Source organism: Rhagoletis pomonella, unplaced genomic scaffold (assembly GCF_013731165.1).
Source record: "Rhagoletis pomonella isolate Grant_MI unplaced genomic scaffold, Rhpom_1.0 Rhpom_scaffold_00003, whole genome shotgun sequence".
Taxonomy (NCBI): domain Eukaryota; kingdom Metazoa; phylum Arthropoda; class Insecta; order Diptera; family Tephritidae; genus Rhagoletis; species Rhagoletis pomonella.
In genome coordinates this window covers 67807901-67826800 of record NW_023458557.1, presented here as the reverse complement: position 1 = coordinate 67826800, position 18900 = coordinate 67807901, and the positions used below count along the sequence as shown (strand labels likewise).

General features: G+C 39.7%; 1 protein-coding gene across 1 annotated transcript in view; it reads left to right on the top strand.

Moving 5' to 3' along the window:
* LOC118736349 overlaps positions 1–18897 on the top strand; it is a gene marked incomplete at its 3' end in the record, with an annotated part of 83341 nt that extends 64444 nt beyond the window's left edge. Inside the window, exons 2-6 of the mRNA XM_036466442.1 lie at positions 7013–7152; positions 7220–7295; positions 8110–12085; positions 12155–12378; positions 17998–18897. Coding sequence (XP_036322335.1) covers positions 7013–7152; positions 7220–7295; positions 8110–12085; positions 12155–12378; positions 17998–18897 — 5316 coding nt within the window. The remainder of the gene's footprint in view (positions 1–7012; positions 7153–7219; positions 7296–8109; positions 12086–12154; positions 12379–17997) is intronic.
* Positions 18898–18900: the final 3 nt, after the last annotated feature.

Below are 18900 nucleotides of genomic sequence, written 5' to 3'. Positions count from 1 at the left end.
ATTCTGAATTTGAATTGTAACTTTCTGAATTTGAAAATGAAAATTCTGAATTGGAAATTCTGAACTTTAATTGTAACTTTCTGAATTTATATTGCAACTTTCTGAATTAAATCTGAAAAAGGTGTAGCGCTGGTTATAGCACATGTTAATGCCTTGCATCGCTTATGGCAACCAATGTACCGTCAGCGTAATCGGTGTACTACCGCTTTGTAAACGTATCACGCTCTGCTCGATTACATAAACAGTAATGTTAATAATCGAGGTGGTTCTATAGGCGAAATCCCGATAACTGTAAATTTCTGCAAAGGATCACGGACTGGAGCTGGAGAAACATCGATGTTGAAAGAAAAACATGAAACATCGATGATTTTTCAAAAGTTGAGAATTAGGCTATTTAGCCTTTCGCTCCGTAAATTTCCGCTTGGGAATAAATTCTATTAAATAAAAATACCTACAAAAATATAGTTTAGTTTTTTCTATATTTAACTGGAATATAATAAATTATAATGCTTTTGTCCCTTCAAGGGCTTGAGGTCAAAAATTACTTATATAATAAATGAGGCATGATCCAATAATACGCTTGCGCAGAAAACAGTTTAAATTTTTTTAAGATGTTTGCTGACTCATGAGTAATTGATTTGAATATAACAAATTATGTTTAATGCTTTTGTCCCTTCAAGGGCTCGATATAAAAAATTACGTATGTATATATGAGGCATGATCAAACAATAAAATGCTTGCTCAGAAAACAGGTTTCTCGCTCCCTCTTGAAAAAATCGGCTCCTTTAACAAGGCACCGTGTGTGTGTGTGTAACCTTTTATAAGGGAGTGTCCAAACTAATGTCACTAGTTAGCAAACCTTTAATCATGTAAAAACGTACCTCATGTTTTTAAAGTATTTTAAATATCTAAGATTTTTGCTGACTTATGAATAATTGCTTAATTTTACCTTTTTACGCGCCAAATAAATGTAGGTTTCCAATTTACAAAAACATCGATGTTGAGATAAAAACAACGATGTTTCTCCAGCTCTATCATGGACAATTCTTATTGGCCTTGCATAGGCCCCCATGCGTTTTCTGTTAAACTGGTAGTTCTATCGTAGACCTCGGATGAGCATCTCGTAAAAGCAAGCTAACGATGCTGTTAATTTATATTCAACCCAATTCTGAATATTCCTGGGGAGTTTGTTCTCCGGGAATTCGTTTCTCCCGAGAAAGTAATCTTCCAACTAATAAATCCCAGTGAGTAGCATTTTCCTGAAAATTTGGGAGGAGGAAATTGGAACTTTGAAAGAGCTGTTTGACACTTTTTTGGGCAGATCAACTCCTCCATTTAAGAGAAAAATCCTCGGAATTTTCATTCATGATAGGGGAAAGGGAAAAGAGGGAGCTTCCCCAGGGAGTTTCTGTTCAGGATAGGGCTGATTGTTTTTTTCGAGGGCTAGGGTTTAAACTCCCTCAGCCTAATGATCTGATTTTGCATATTTCGCTCAACTTCGCATAAACTTCAAACTGTAATTTCGTATGTACTTTGTATGTATTCCATTACCCAGAAATTAACAGAACTTTAAAAAACTTAGCGAGCTGTCGAGTTTAGATTTTGCTTCACATTTTCTTAAGTTACATTTTTATTGCAGTGGTACAAATGGTTGTGAGAAGTTATGCGAAGTATGCAATAATCAGACCTTAACGCCAGTTATTTCGTTAGGAGGCGGTCTTTAGCATTAACAAACCCCAGAATAACTGTACCTCAATTCTTCACTTCTTTGTCACTTTATACCCTACTTACAGGTAAGGAGAATGCTCATGTACGTACAGGGTAGGACAATTTAAGTGGTACCAAATAAATATGTCATATTTTCAGTTTTTATGAATGAATTTTGTTGAGTCCAGTAGACTTGCATCTGGAGGATTCTTCATTGATTGTGTCAACGGAAATAAGCTTTAAACCTTGTTTTCGAGCAATTCTTTATTCATTGTGTAAACGAGCAATTCTTGATTGATGCGTGCTTTATGTAACGCTGCTGACTACTGTTAGAATTTCTGAGGCCTTTGACCGAAATTCTTGTCTGCCCAAGGCTTTGGAACTGCCTCTTTGAAAGCTTTACGATATACATGTGAATTTATTTTGACGTTACGGTCCAAAAATACATGCTGATATCGTAATCGTGGTGGCCACTAACCCTAGAAGCCCAATCTATTTGGAGCTTACGTGAAGTCTTAGAGGCGTAGGTGACTTAAAAGACAACCCGTGAGCTAAAATATTAGTTCGACCCAATTTTTTTTTAAATATTGAAGTTGTGATGTAAGCTAATAATAAAACATAGTTTTATTAATAAAAACTACAACCACATTTATCTAAAACAACAAAGTATAAAGACACTTTTTTACTCCGTATACGCATCGCGGACGTAGATTGGGCTTTTAGGGTTAAAATTTTAGAATTTTGTGTTGACCTCTGGCAAGTAAATTTGACCTTCGCCAAATGACGGTGTCGAGTATCTCAATTAAGTGATGCTCCGGGAAGGGGCCGAATTACCACAGAGCCACTTACGCGCAGCTTGCAATGTTTTCATGAGACGTTTGAAGACTACAATTCAAACTGAAAACCACTGATACAGTTTTTAAGATAATTCTCTTGTTAACTCTCATAAATAAAGAAAATATTGGAATTTTTTTTCTAACACTTAAATTGCCATACCCTGTTGGTGTCTACGGTAATTCGGTTTCTAAGGATGCCGGCAACTACTGAAAACAATTAAATTGCGCAGATGATCTTTGACTTTGACGCACATCGGTATACCGATGCGTTCACAAATTAGTGACGAAAATGACTGTAACATGGTGTAACTTTTTATTTCAGCTACCGCTAACTTCTTAAGTTCTAACGACTTTCAAACTTTTGTTTTATATTCTTATTGGTACACCCCTACTCCCTCTCATAGCGATCCAACAATAAAAAACAACCAGACAAAAATATGAATTAGGGCAAATTTTACAGTTTCGCACTCACTCAGTTTTGCATTTTACAGTTAGCTTTTACTTAGTTGGAAGTCAGATGACTTTTCTATATTGTAATTTATTCAAGAAGTGATCACCAGTAAATAATATGGTTAATCAGGAACCATAAATGTAAATAATAGATTTATTGCGGAAAGGTGGGTTCGCAGGAAAAGTTTGCAACAAATTGTGGAGTTTGCCATATGAAAATGTTAAGACTGAGAAAAAAATTTAGCCTGAAATATTCCCAAGGACAAATGAAGTCTGTCAAAAAAATATTACGGTCCGATATCTGGTGAACTTGGCAGCAAGTAGCGATGCAGCCACTATTTCAGTAGCGCTTAAGGTATTAAACTTTAATGTAAATCAGTAGACAGCGAGGCGAAGAATTGTCAAATTGAGCGCAAAGGATCATAAAAGAAAAAAGCAAATTTGATCAAAATACAAGGGCGAGTGTGGCAGCATTTTGATACATCGCACGAAAACCTGACCGTTGCCTATTGGGATATGTTAGGTCTTTCAGAATGCAATAAAACACACATTTTTAAATTTCAATTGAAGGTTATTTGGTTTGACAAGACTAAATTAATCGCTTTCAATCAGATGGCCGGGCATGGTATTGTATCAAAGACCCAAATTAATCCGAAGCGCATCATGTAAGGCAAACTGTGAATCACAGTGGTCGGTCAATAATAGTTTGGCGTTGTATTTCAAAAATTTTGTTGGTCCATGTGTTTACAAATTCTTTCACATCTCACAAACAAAAAGAAATAACAATGGGCGACAGTAAGAGCAAATGTGTGCTACCATATGTTTTAAAAGAAAAAAACACCGCAAATAACTGCACATAATCACGGTATACACTTTTCCTACTTGTAGGTATGCTAAATGCATATAATAAAGCCCCTATACTTTTAAAGTGCTTTTTTTAAAGAGTAAAATTTTTTATTACAAATTCCAGCCTGCTGCGTTTTTTTTATAAAAATCAATACTTCGATAAATAATAAAAAATTACATATTTTCGCCTACGGCGTTTTTTTTTTATAAAAATCAATACTTCGACAAATCCTTAAAACTTTTAATAAATAATTGCGCGATTTTAGACTGCAGCGCTTTTTTTGAAATCAGTACATCGATATATAATTAAAAAATAAACGAATTATGTGCGTTTTTAATCGACTTCCAAAAAACGAGGAGGTTATCAGTTTTATGCCTGTTACCGCATAACTTTGGACCACTTCCACCGATTTCGATGAGTCTTTTTGCATCGGAAAGGTAGTGTCTCACAGGTGGTCCCATAAGCTGGTTTAGATCCGATCATTGGATCATGAAATATATATATATATATTTCATATATTATATGAGAATTTTATGTATATATATATATATATTTATATATATAATATGAGAATCACATATATATATGAGAATTATATATATACATATATATATATATTATGAGAATTGAAGTCGGTTTTGGTTTTTGCTTAAAAATTACTTGTTATTGTTTCCCGTCTTCAGCGGTTTCGTTTCTGTTGCATTTTTTGTTGTGTGGCAGCACCGACATTTCTGTTCAATTGGTCTACAAAGTAGAGATGGGCACGGGCCTAAATTTGAAAAACACGCACGAGCCCGCACGTTAAGAATTTTAGTGCGGCCCGGCCCGGAAATAAAGAGCCAACTTTTATTGTATGTATGCATATGTACTTATTTTTAATTTTGTGCTTATGTATGTATATTTACTTAAGCGAATCAATTTTTCACATCAAAGATTTGTATAATATATTTTCTGGGAAGTAAAAAAAGTGGAAGGTATTTTATGTATAGATATATAAACAAAACTACTAAGTATCTTATTTTTTCCATCGGTATACATATATTTCTTTTTTTGCTTTTCTCTTATAAAAAAAAGAGGTTTAAATATGTACTATTTTTTTTTAATAAAAACAAAAGCTTATCTAAATTTGCAGTATTAGCAATGGGCTTTTTCGTGCTTATTCGTGCTTTTATGAAATTTTACTGAACGCCCATGCACGCACGATAATATTCCGGCCCGGCCCGTGCCCATCTCTACTGCAAAGCAAAAAGTGAGGTTTAATTTGACATTTTTTCCAACTTTAAATGCAAATTACTTAAAAACTATAAGCCTCCGGAGGGGGAGGTTTTCGGATGTAGAATCAGAGGAACCCGCTCTACACCCCCTCTTTTTTCCAAAGCGTGGTTCCGTATTGGAAAATTTTTCCAAGGCATCGGGCTGATAGGCGGTTTTTTGTATAGCTAATATTTTTTTATCGGATGTTTTAATAACGAATTTTATGTATACTTCTCGATGCCTGGAGTTCAGGGCTACCAAATCTCTTTTTTTTTCACAACGGTGATTAAGCTACGGCATTTTGAGACACAATTTGGGACGAACTGTGAGCAATGGAGCAATTTGTAATTAAGTTAAACATTTAAAATATATTTGTGGCGTGAACTTGTTTTGCTTACTCAACATTTTTTGGTTTATTTAGAAACGGCTCAGCAGGATACAAATACATTGGCCCGTAGTCATAGTCAAAATAAAGTCGACTTTAAAGTTAGTTGCAGCTTTTTTGACAGATATCCCATTGAAAATTATGTCAAAAAGCTGCAACTAACTTTAAAGTCGACTTTATTTTGACTATGACTACGGGCCATTATGTTTTCAGGTAAATAATGTTCTGTCTGGCTTACATTTATAACAATGCGTGGTAACAAGTACAACACATTATGGCTGTTGAGGATCTTGTGCATATGCGCTTGGATTTCCATATTCGTTGCATTTGTAAATTCACAACAATAAAAGGCGCACGATTGCTATGGTAGCAGCATAAAATTTGCAAATGCAATTCCAACTGCAAATCCAAAACCATTTCCACACCATCCTGAACAGCCGTATTGTTTGGGATTTGATAATGGGCCGTATGAATAAAAATAAGCAATTGCTTTTTCTTAAAATTTCAGATCTTTTACTCAATGAACACGGGCTTATGCGCTGCATTTTTATGTGTGTTTTTCTCTTCTGTAAATGCATAATGTTAAGGTACTACATTAGTATAAAAAAGACTAGAATTTTCGTATAAATAAATCTGAAGCAATTGGAGTGTGGTTGTTAGTTCGACTCTAAACTCGAAGCAGATCATTTATATTATGTTTTTAGAAAACACAATCGTCCACATTGAACATTTGGAGTTAACTTTGACGGTTGTTTGATTACCAATAAAAATTCGAAAAAAAAAATATTCAAAATCAAGTTTTTGTGTTTCAATTTGTTTTGTGCGAATGTCTGCTTCATGATATTAACGCATACGGATTTCTTAGAGACTTCGAATTGTTTAGTTCGTATGCATTATTTATCTCTGCGTACGATGAGACCTCATGGGAAATAACTAATTACCGCCTTTGCCTCTTTTTTGGCGGGAAGACATGCATACAATTTTGATATTTTTTGATAATTTTTAATATCTTTCAGAACAAATTTTTTGAACGTTGGCGTGTCAAATGAAAGCTTTTGGGTCTTTCTGATTGGCTGGAGCAGAAAGCTTTCTGATACAACTCCGCGCAGAACTGGTTTTCAAACGAGTTAAATGATTTAACTGGTTCAATTTTCCAACAACAATTGCAACCGATTTAACTTGTTTATGAACATGTTTTGTTCATTTAACTGCTTTAAGCCAATTTAACATGTTTAGCTCGTCAATTCGAACGTAGTATTACTTTATATAAGGGGTATTCACCTTGAGCTGATAAGCTTAAACCAACGAATGTTGCTTGAGCTAATGCTAAGCAATCATTTATTTTGAAATGATGCAAAAACTCGTACGTAAACAGGATAATCAAATTTATATAGAAATCATAAAAGCAAGTTTAAACATGCTTGATTTATTTGAAGTAATTTGATCGAAGCTAAGTAATTTATGCTGTAATATGAACCTTACATTTTGAATTTTGAAAAATATGTTTCACATAAAAGTATCTTTTTTTTCCAGATCCAAATGGAGCGAAAAATAGACAAAAAATTAGATAGCTTGGAGAAATATGTGCCATTTATAAACTATATTCTTGAAATTGATCGAATAAAATTCGAGAAGTTTATAGATATCAAACACTGGATTATGGGACGAAAAAGGTAATATATATGAGTTTCTAAATTTTTTAATAGTTTAGTAATTAGTACATATTATTGAATTTTTTAGACTTCCTATGAATGTGCTACAAAAGATTGAGCAGTCCATTTTAACACAGTACAGAAATCTGTTTTATGATGGCGTGGTGAGTTACTTTGATACAAGAAATTAGGTGTGTACTCGTATTGAGAGGACAAAATTCTCCAAATTATGGTACAAACGAAAAATGTCATACGGCAACCATAGTCAGCACACACTAAAGTAAACAAACTGGAGATTAATAGCAAATTAGCGAAAAATAAACAGCAAACGTTGTGCATATTAAATTTACTCACTTTTTCGTTGTATACTAGCATTAATAATAAAATTTGCAATAAATAACTCAAAAAGTCCATATTTTCTTTTGTTTATTTACAAACATGTGTTTGTGATCAGCTGATTTTCTTACTTGCAAGTTTTAGCTGGGAAAAATTTTTCCAGCAGAAATTTGCAGCTCTCTTTCACATTTTGCTCTCTCAATTTCCCCTACTTTGCAAGTTTTTTGGGTACGAGAACGCAAAACCAGTAAAAGTTTTCTAAAACTTTAGATAGTTGGGCGTACGAGTACACTCCTATTAATTCAACCGAGAAATGATATTACCTCTCACATCGGTCCAGTAGTTTATTGTACACGTTTTGATCTTTCTTGTTATGTAGCTGTCTTATGATATATCGATAAGACGCACGAACGATTCGGCTGCGGGGGAAAGCTTCAAAAATTAGTCCGGCGGCATCATTTTAGGCGATTTAAACGTAACCGAGACGATTGGAACCTTATCGACGTAAACCAAGACGAAGACGACCGATAGAGTAATAAAATTGCAATCGGAGAAGATGTTGCTTGCAGACGAATCGTTCGTGCGACCTATCGTTCGAGATACATAAGATGACGGTATATGTATATATTTTTTTTGTTTCAGAAATTTCCAAAACATATTATGGATATTTTTGATACAGACTCTAAAGTTAAGTGCTACAGAGTAAATTTATGTTCCGATGATGAAGATAATGCCGAGAATTCGTCGGATGACGATGATGATGTTATCATCGTTTCAACATCCCCTGCTCCACAAGAAGCTGTGAAGCCGAAATCAGATAATATCAGTCAGTGTGTGCAGGACGGAAATCATAAATCACCCACATCCACGCTAGAACACGGTGTAGTGGATGATCCGATTTGTTTAGATTCCGATGATGATGAAGATCAAAATCAAAAGGGAGTGGTAGCCCATAAAGACGAGTTTCTTGTTGAAGAGAAACTTTTTAAAAGAAGAGAAGATTTTATAATTAAAATTGATGATGACAACGAAGCCAATAAAATGCAAGAAGGCGAAGCTAATAAAGCTGTTGAAAGAGAAGTGAACCAATTTGATGAAGTAAATGAAGCAAATGTTATTCCAGATGAGATGCCAGCCAATGATGTTGATCAAGAAAATGAAGCAACTGCAATTAATGATGAAAGCGCAGCTCTTGGCCTACAAAATGTGGTAGAACAAGGAAACAATGCCCAGCAAGAAGAAATTAATACAAGCGAATTTTCAAAATTCAGTACTTCTAAAGTTACCGAGACAAATTTAGAGAATCTGGATATCGAAAAGCTGGAAGAAATCTATGATGAATTAACAAAGGAAAATGGAATAGATGTTAAGCACCTGTTAGAGAGTATAGAATTGATCTCATCATTGGATAATGTAAATAAGGCGTCTAATGAAAGCGTTACTAATTTTGCCGCACAATACGAGAATGTATGTGTACCTACGTATCCTCAAGTTCAAATGCAATTAACTGAAATGCAACGCCACGCATTTAATATGCAACCTGTGGCACAACGACCTCAGCCGTTTAAATTAAACTTAAAGGATCCACGGATTGTCAGATTACTAGAAAGAAATAAAAATTTGACATTTGCTTCTACGCAAGTCACAAATGACAATAGCAAAAGTAATTCCACAACAACAAGACAAGAACCAACAACATATGGTGAATATAAACGACTGAAAGCTGAGCAAACGAAGAAAGTAGAAGAGGCCAAGAGAGCAGATGAAGCGAGAAAAGCGGAAGAAGCAAGAAAAGCTGAGGAAGCAAAGAGGGCGGAGGAAGCTAGAAGAGTAGAGGAGCTGCGAAGGGCAGAGGAAGCGAGAAGAGCAGAGGAAGCGAGAAGAGTTGAGGAAGCGAGAAGAGTTGAGGAAGCAAGGAGAGCAGAGGAAGAAAGGAGGGCAGAGGAAGCCAGAAGAGAAGAGGAAGCGAGAAGAATAGAGGAAACGAAAAGAGTAAAGGAAGCAAGGAAAGCAGAAGAAGCAAGAAATGCAGAGGAAGCTAAGAAAGCGGAAGCATTGCAAAAAGCAGAGGAAATACTAAAAGCCGAGATAGGAAAGAGAGTGGAGGAAGCGTTGAAAGCTAGACAGGTAGAGGAAGCAAGAAAGGCAGCTGAAACGGCAAGGGTAGATTTGGAAAAGAGATTAGAAGAAGCGTCAAAATTAAAGGAGGTAAAGAGCACCGAGTTAGAAAAGAAAACAGAGGAAGCAAGGAAGGAGGCGATGAGAAACTCAAATGAAATTGGGAATCATTTAACCTCATTCAGGACAAACAGAGTAGATGCGCCAAACCAAAACAGCGAAGTTTCCAGTAGCTCTTCGCTATCGATTCTTTCGAAGTCTTCACAGTTGCCATATCGCAATGAATCACCTGTTGAACCGCAAACGGATTTGAGAAGCATCATTTTGAATACCATACTGCCATACGGTGATAAGATATTAGATGTTCTTAGGAGAGAGAATACCTTACAGGTGCTAAGTGACACCGTTGCAAAAATAAGTACGCCAGCAGTAAGTCAGAGGGAAGTTAAGCCTATTTCAACGGTGAATGAACGCAGGTTGTCGGAGAAAAGTTCCGAACAGAAAGGAAAAACTACAAGGGGAAGCGATATACAAACTCATCATTGTCAAAAAGTTCATGCTTATGACCAAAAATCAAATGAAATTTTTTCGGAAGAGAAAAAAAATCTAAAAAGGTCCCGCAAAATAAAAGAACCTAAAATTAAACCCTCTTATAAAAGAATACGAACGATTTCATCTTCTTCATCGGTATCCTCATCGCTGTCATCACCGACATCATCTCCAATCTCGAATGCGTCGTCCGCGCTTACACCAGCTTGTGCGATGAAAACAAACCCGAAAGCAAATCCAGCATTGCTCAGCGAGCCGATTGTGAAATTAAAAAGACTTTCGCCAAAAACTATTTTGAAATACACAAAGAGGGCAAAAGTATCACCTAGCATCGACAATGATAGTTCGAAAACTATTAACATCCGTTTGGTAGAAGATGTTTCGAAAACAAAGAAAATGTATCGTGTCGTTGAGCCAAAACCAATAAAATTGAACGTTAAATACAAAAACGTCGATATTTTAATGACGAGCGAAAATACAACTTTTTGCATTCTTTGCAAATCGAGGCCTAGTGACTTAACTAATCACTACAGAAGAGTGCACAAAACTGAATCATATGTAGCGCGATTAAGTAGATCGGCTTTGAGTCTTCTGGAAACTAATACTCCATTTGCACAAAGCAAATCCAAGGGCACAAATTGCAAAATGAAAAAATATTTGCTAAAATGCGTATTCTGCCAGGATGAAGTAGAAGATAAGTTTATAAACTTTTACAAACATTTTTCAACCCATACAGGCGAGTATGCCTTCCAATGCAGCGTTTGCAATTTGGAAAAACCTTTTGAATTCGATATTCAGTCTCACAAGTGTCATACCAAGTCTTGCCGGAATGCACGTGTAAATACCCTTTATCAATATCCACCAAATGCCCTGGTTATATATTTATATGGTTGCAAAATATGTAATTTTTTGCAATTAAATGAGGCCAATACATTCAAGCATTTGCGAGATCACCACGATAAAAGGCAAGATGATTCTAATTTAATTCGCAAATACATCTTGGCAGCTGTAAACGATGAGGAAGTGTGCGAGGCGACCTCTGAACCAGATCCAAACTTTGATTTCCTGAAAGAGGATGAGGATATTTTGGTTCGAAATGAAGCACTCTCTGAGGATATGCTAGATTTCCACAAAATCGAAAATGGACCAAGCGGATATACCAAATCCACCTCGTTAGGTGAGCCGCAATCCGTCGTGGAAAATGGCAGAGCTATCAATACAAGTATAGGAGGAATGGTGGAGTTACCAACTAGCAGCTATATTTATAATGAAAATATAGACAGCGCACTAACTAATACCATGGCTCCGAGTATGATAGATGAATCACAAACAATTATTCCTTCACAACCTGCGCAACGAAATGATAAACGGCCTGCACCTTTATCATCCATGGAAAATCTTGTAGGCGTAAGCGGCGCGTCTCATTTGGAACTCATAAAAACTGAACCCCTCGACGTATTGCCGTTGCAAAAGGAAAATTATGACTACAAGAAACTGTTAAATACCTGCCGCAAAGTCCATCGCCAATATCCGTTTGGAATTTCCTACTTTGGTTTATATAAGTGCATGGCAACTGACTGCTTATTTTCAACGGATTTAAAGCAAGAAATCTTACAGCATCTAAGCGAGCATCGAAGAAGTGAATACCCACCTGAAGGATATCTGCAATGCGCTTATTGTCAGCTGGATGCAGAGATTTGCAACACACCCGAAATGTTGATTGAACACATTGACAAATGTCATCACCGTTCGCAGTTTCAATGTTCAGTTTGTTGTTATCGCGCTTCGTCGCCGAGTTATGTGTTTTTGCATGAACAAATGTTACATCCTTTTGTGCTGGATAAATTTGTATATAAATGCACATTTGACATAACGTTGGACTACAGCATACCATACAATATTACAGATTTATTAGAGGAAAACGTGGAACCGCTTATTTGCCCGTTTGAAGGTAAGACTTCTTACTGATTATTACATTTATAAAATTGCTTAAACTAACGTTGTTATTTAAATCCCATAGACTGTTTTTACAGTTTTCAGAGTTTGAGTGGGATGCAAGATCATTTGATGAGCATGCATTCTTTGCCTGTTAACAGTGCATCTGTCACAGGGCTTGAAAAATATGCATGCATCTATTGTCAAAAGAATTTTCATGACATTGACGGCGTCAAAAAGCATTTAGTTTTGTCACATCCCGACCAGCAGCCGTATGTATGCGAGAGAGTGCTTGTGATGGAAAAGAAGGTAATTGATTTGTTTTCTTGAAATTTTTATATTGTATTATTAAAAGTACCGTTGCTTAAAAGGACAATTTTAAAGTCGATCCCATGTCAGGGCTCTCACTTTGATGATTCGACAACTGCTCAACTAACATAATGACGAACATCTGAAGACTTGAAACTGAGTAAGCTTTTGCCACCAGGAAGTCCGCGTGCAATGCGATAAAGCGCGATGACAGTGGACATTTCATTCGTTGATCCCACTTCGTCGGACCGACTATTCCCGAGCTTTTTTTTTTGTCTGTAAATTGATATTCAGCCTCGTAGCGTACGCCGTAAATTAGACTAAAATGCACGACTCGACAACATTGGCATTGCCTATTGTCGTGCTGAAATAAGGAAACGACGAAAACTGTCGAAAACTATCGAGTGCTGCCAAGTTTTCCCATTTTAATACACTAGTCGAATGAAATTTTTAGGCAATGCCACGTACTTTTCGATACGACTCGACCCTCTAAAAACGACTTCCATTCGACACGAAAATCGCAATGAGACTGATCGTATCCTTGGGAGGAGAAGGTAAAGGCATCACAAACACTCATAACTTCGTGCGTCTCCCACTTTCATTAGTGCTGGAGCCTTCAAAGCCATTGGTCCTTACGAAATATGCATGTAGATGCTAATGTAAACTATCATATTTGCCCAAGGTTCAAACTTGTTATTTACCCCTCTCGTTATGTATGTAAAAATCAGTGAAAGTGGTTCTGCCACTAAGCCTGGGAAACCTGCCAAAAAACGAGGGTATTATCGCGAAATAAAACTCGTTTTCCCATTAGTGAATACATTAAAGATCAAAATCTAACGCCATGAACACTCAGGTACCTCGTGGCTAGGGTGTTCCATTATTCGCCTTTTTCCCAAAACCGAGGTCCGAGTTATTCGAAAAATAGCAATTCGAAAAAAACCGGTCACAAAGTTTTCTACTTTCACGAAATTATAACTGTCAACAGTGACGTGGGTGCCAAGGTGCGAATGCGCTGACTGTTTAATGACAGGAGCTATTTCGTCTTGTATTCGTTTACCGCTGCGTTGCCTCCTTATACAACTTGGAAAAGGCAAGAACAAACTTCGCGGTTTTTTATTATCGATGATGTCGATGTCGTCAAAAGTCTTCCCTCCATAATTTAAGTACGTTCTGGAAATCGGTCACTATCGGTCAGTCGTATAAGCTGTATGGGATAAAGAGTACGTTCACGTATGTCATCATCCGAAAAATGTGTTTGACGTGACGAGTAATATGATATCGTTTGTCACGAATCGAGACCTGGTATTGACACCTTCCGTTAATCGTTTAAAGCAGAGATCACACGATTTATGCATTTGTACAGATTTGTGTCTATAAAAATGAGTTCAGGTCAATAAAAACTTCTCAGACAACACCACTCTGTAACTGTGAAAATTTACAAATCTGTACAAATGTACAAATCGTGTGATCTCTGCTTAACTCTCTTGTAAAATTTTTGGGTGTTCTTCCTGTCGGCCAGCATTTCAAGCTCTTCGCAATCCCGTATTTCAGCCTCTCTTGTTATTGCGGAAATTACGTCTTGCTTCCCTCCTCAGTTCCCTATAACGGTCCCACATAGCTCGCGTTGCGCCCGATCTCAGCGAGGCCCTGTAGGCGGCATATTTTTCTCTGCACATTCTTTACATTCCTCATCCTACCAGTTGTTCTTTCGGGCTCGCTGAAATCTGACTACTTCTTCGGCAGCAGTACGTATTGAGCGGGAAATGTGGTTACACTGCTCGCATATGTCAGTTTGTTGAAGAGTGCTCTCTGACATTCTCATCTCATTCCCACGACAGCCGGTTCTACGTACCGGAATGACTCGGGTTTTACCCGACCAAGGGCTGTTGCTTCGGCGATCTAACCCCGTCTAGATCGGCGATACCCACCAATCATTATCCGTCCATGGAGCAATACCTTGCAGCCGGATTGCTCCGCATCCTTCTTCACTTCGGTTAGGTGCAACTCCTGCAACGGGTGGAGTCACCTAAGAACCTGCTCTGGCCTTAGGTCTCACCGGGAGTGGACCACAAACTTTGTGGCTCCCTGTTGCTCAAGCCAAATGGCACAATCAGCCTCCACGGCTACCCACTCGCGTAATGCAACAGCAAACCTCCCAACACACCCCACCCACACAACCTACCGACCGGTCCCACTCGCGAGCGCGAGCCAACCAGCAGCCACTGGTTGCCCACACCATCTGCTCCGTATGCCAGAACAGAATATACCGGAATGTGACATCAGTCAAATGCAACACATGCCTTGGCTCGCGAGTGGACTACAAACTACAGCGCCCCTTGCTGTAGTGCACCGCCGGCGCAGACAACAACGCCCATATCGCAGCCACCTACCATCAGGCTGCAACAGCAACTGCTTCAGGCGCAACAGGCCCAAGGTAGGCCCCACACTTCCCTCACCCCCCGTATCGCGACCAGCCTCCCAAGGCATATGAACGTACTCCAACTCAACTGCAACGGACTCCAGAGCAAGATTGAGGAGATTGCAGTCTTTATGGGTCGGCACGGCATATTGATAGCTGCGGTCCAAGAAACGAAGTTGCACAGCAACTCAACTCTGTTGGGTTGCGCCGCCTACAATGTGCTCCGTAAAGATCGCGAGCGAGATAATGGTGGAGGACTAGCGTTCATTCTACACCACACAGTGCAGTATCGGCTAATCGAAGAAGACATCGACCCAAGGGACACTACCCTAGAATGTCAGGGCATAGCTGTCCGGTCAGGCGATGACGAGCTCGAAATATTTAACGTGTACATACCCCCTGTGCGCTACTCAGAGGCGAACACCGATTGGTAGTAGGTGACTTCAATGCGCACCACGATCTTTGGCACTCAAGCCTGGCCAATGATCGGAGGGGAAACAGTTTGGCTGAGCAGATAGACGATTCGACATTCTGCACCATGAACGACGACGCCCCCACCAGGATTGTGGGCAGCTGCAGCAGCTCGCCAGACCTAACAATTGCTAGCGCTGGTCTGATAAATAGCATATCATGGCGACCTATGCTAACGTTAGCATCAGACCATCTGCCCATAATCATCTCGATCAATAAGCCCACCGACTTTGCTCCCGCGGATCACCGAACCTACACCAACTTCAACAAAGCTGATTGGAACGGCTTCGCGGAAGTTACCGAGAGCAGCTTCGCCGCCCTCCCCACACCCACAGACGTACATGCTGGCGAACGCCAGTTCCGCAGGGTAGTCACAGCCGCAGCAGCTCGCTTCATACCGTCCGGACGTATCGCGGAAGTCCGCCCGAATTTCCCGGCTGAAGCAGCTGTACTAGCAAATGAGCGTGACCACCTACGCCAGGTCGACCCAGGTCAGCATGGCTTCCGTAAAGTGCACAGCACAACAACAGCACTTAACGCCATAAACACCCAGATAACTCGTGGCCTAAATCGAAACCGCCCCTGTGAGAGAACTGTCCTAGTAGCGCTGGACTTGTCAAAGGCGTTTGACACCGTCTGCCATTCCACGCTGCTAGAAGACATTGAGGCCTCCTCTCTCCCACAGGGACTGAAGCGATGGTCGGCGAATTATATGAGTGGTCGACAATCATCAGTAATCTTCAGAGATCAAACCTCGAAACCAAGAAGAATAAAACAAGGGGTTCCACAAGGTGGGGTTCTCTCCCCCTTACTTTTTAACTTCTACATCTCGAAACTCCCCCAGCCACCTGAAGGAGTTTCCTGATCTCGTACGCTGATGATTGTTCGATTTTGGCGTCTGGGAATGGAATTGATGACCTCTGCTCAAAAGTAAACGGCTATCTCTCCAGCCTTTCTCGCTTCTTCACTGCAAGGAGCCTAACCCTCTCCCCAACGAAATCAACGGCGACCCTCTTCACCACCTGGACGAAGGAGGTCAGGCTTGAATTAGGCATTCACGTCGACGGCACACCTATACCGACGGTGAACAACTCGAAAATTTTAGGGGTTACCTTTGATAGCCTGCTCTCTTTCTCCGCGCACACAACCGCAGTTGTCAACAAAGTACAGAGCCGCAACAAGGTCCTCAAGTCGCTCGCCGGCAGCACTTGGGGCAAAGACAAAGAAACGTTGCTGGCAACATACAAGGCAATTGGCCGGCCGGTTCTAAATTATGCTGCGCCAGTTTGGTCACCGGGGACTAGTTGAACGCAGTGGACGAAGCTACAGACTTGTCAGAACGCCGCACTCCGGACAGCGACTGGGTGCCTTCTGATGACGCCTGAGCATCACCTACACAGTGAGGCCCAAGTGCTCCCCGTAAGGGAACACAACAAGATGCTCTGTAAGCAGTTTCTTGTGGGGTGCCACAGAAGTGAACACCCCAACAGACCACTGCTGGAGGAGGAGCCTCCGCCCAGGCACGTCAGGGGGCACCTATTCATGTACAAGGACGCAGTCCAGACCCACACAGACCAACCACTGGACCCAATGACGTACAGACGAGCGATCAACGACATTCATAGGGAGTCTGTCTCCACCTACCTCGACTCCCGGCCTAGGAATGTCGTTATCGGAGCCCAATCACCACCTGTGGAAGAGACGGAGCTTCAATTACCAAGAGAGACCCGCGTTACCCTGGCTCAGTTACGGTCTGGATATTGTAGCCGCCTAAACAGCTACCTGTCCAGACTCGACCCAAACATCCCAAATGAGTGCCCGGCATGTGGAGAGGAGACTCCCCCCACGACACCAACCACCTCTTCACATGCCAGCTCAATCCGACTCAACTAACACCCCTCTCCCTTTGGTCCGACCCCATCGAAACAGCTCGTTTCCTGGGCCTACCGTTAGTTGAGCTTGACGATAATGATTAAAAGTTGACCCGAAACAGGCGGGGCTTAGTAGTGCCGCTACAACAACAACAGAGCAGTTGTAAGAGTCGAGTGGCGAATGCATTGCTGCGCAGAGACGGATATGCAATTTGGCTGCAACAGAACAACGTTCTGGAAGCGTGCCTTCCGTCTATCCCAACGTGATCGATATGGATACAGCCAAGTAGCTTGTTGGATCTGTTCATACATGAACTTAGTACTGCATACAAATTCTCAATGAGTTTTTGTGGAATGTGCTGGAGTGAAAGCCCATTACCAGATATGAATCTGGGTCGTTCCGGTTACGTTGACCCGATTGTCGTGGGAACGCACATCTAACCACTCGGCTACGGCGGTCGCCATTAAGAGGAAAGATATCATGTATTAAAATCAAATTCAAATTAACATGGACGGCTGAGTCGAAAATCGCCCTATCTTGGCCTCCGGTTCGAAAAAGCTTTCCTCAGATGGCGATTTCTTGAATTTATAGTTTTTGAACCAAATTCTTAAATAGCCGACGATATGTAATTCCGTAGGGGTCTTGGCTGTTGGTGCAACGTGGAACGACTGATTCTCAACACAGGGATTATGTACTTACAAAATAAATTGACACTTAGACTTTAGTCAACAGGATCGCAAGACAGAAATATTATAAAACTGTCAAAATGCTTTCACATTTGCAAATTTATTCTCATTTAATGAGACTATTATTCTTGTTTAATATTAACTAAATGATTACATCCTTTTTTCTTGTAGGATTTGGTGCAAAACCTGACAATAACATTTGTGTCATTGCCAAATGTACCACCCGAAAACATCAAACAAGTAAATTTAAAGGAAGAATTAGTGTCAAATGAAAGGGATACGTGGTTGGATAACCCGACCAAATCAGAATCGGTGATCTCGGGAGATATCTCAGTGACCAACTTCAGCGAAACAGATGTCAATCAGGGCGGAAGTGAAACCAAACCAAATCTAGATCAATTAATGCAAACAGCGGAGGAGAGCGTCCGACGAAGCTTATTGAAATTAACTGGAAGTACAGGCATCTTACCCAATTTATTATACCGCTGCCCTCAACCCACTTGCGGTGGCTTCTTCTCATCCTACGACTTATGGTATAGGCATATGAGTGTGCGCCATTGCTGTATCATTAGTGTGTGTCCACATTGCCCAAATGAAAAGAAAAAGGAGCTACCTTTGGTTGATTTCAAAGTACATTTTCAGCAACACTGTTGTCATCTTTATGGCTGCTACCACTGTGGCGAAACATTTTCCTGTAAGCAGGCAACAATTGATCACATAATACTTTTACATGCAGATATAAGTCCAGATGCTTATGCAATACGAGTCGAGAAAGTGCCACTATACTTTAATCAACCGTTTCATGTACTTATGAAATCAAAGGAATGCGATGAACCGATACTAGATAGATATTGCTTTCTGCTTGCACTGCAAGATATTGTGCTAAACCGTTGCAAATATGTTGAGAAAGTATACTTCGATTCCATAAAAACTCAATGGGTTGTACCATTAACAGCTTCGTGGTTGGAAAATTTCCCAAGCTTCAAAAATAATGATAACATCAAACGGAAATGCTTCTGTCAAAACTGTCCCTTTCAAACATTTAATAATGAAGCTTTTTATGAACATTTGAGA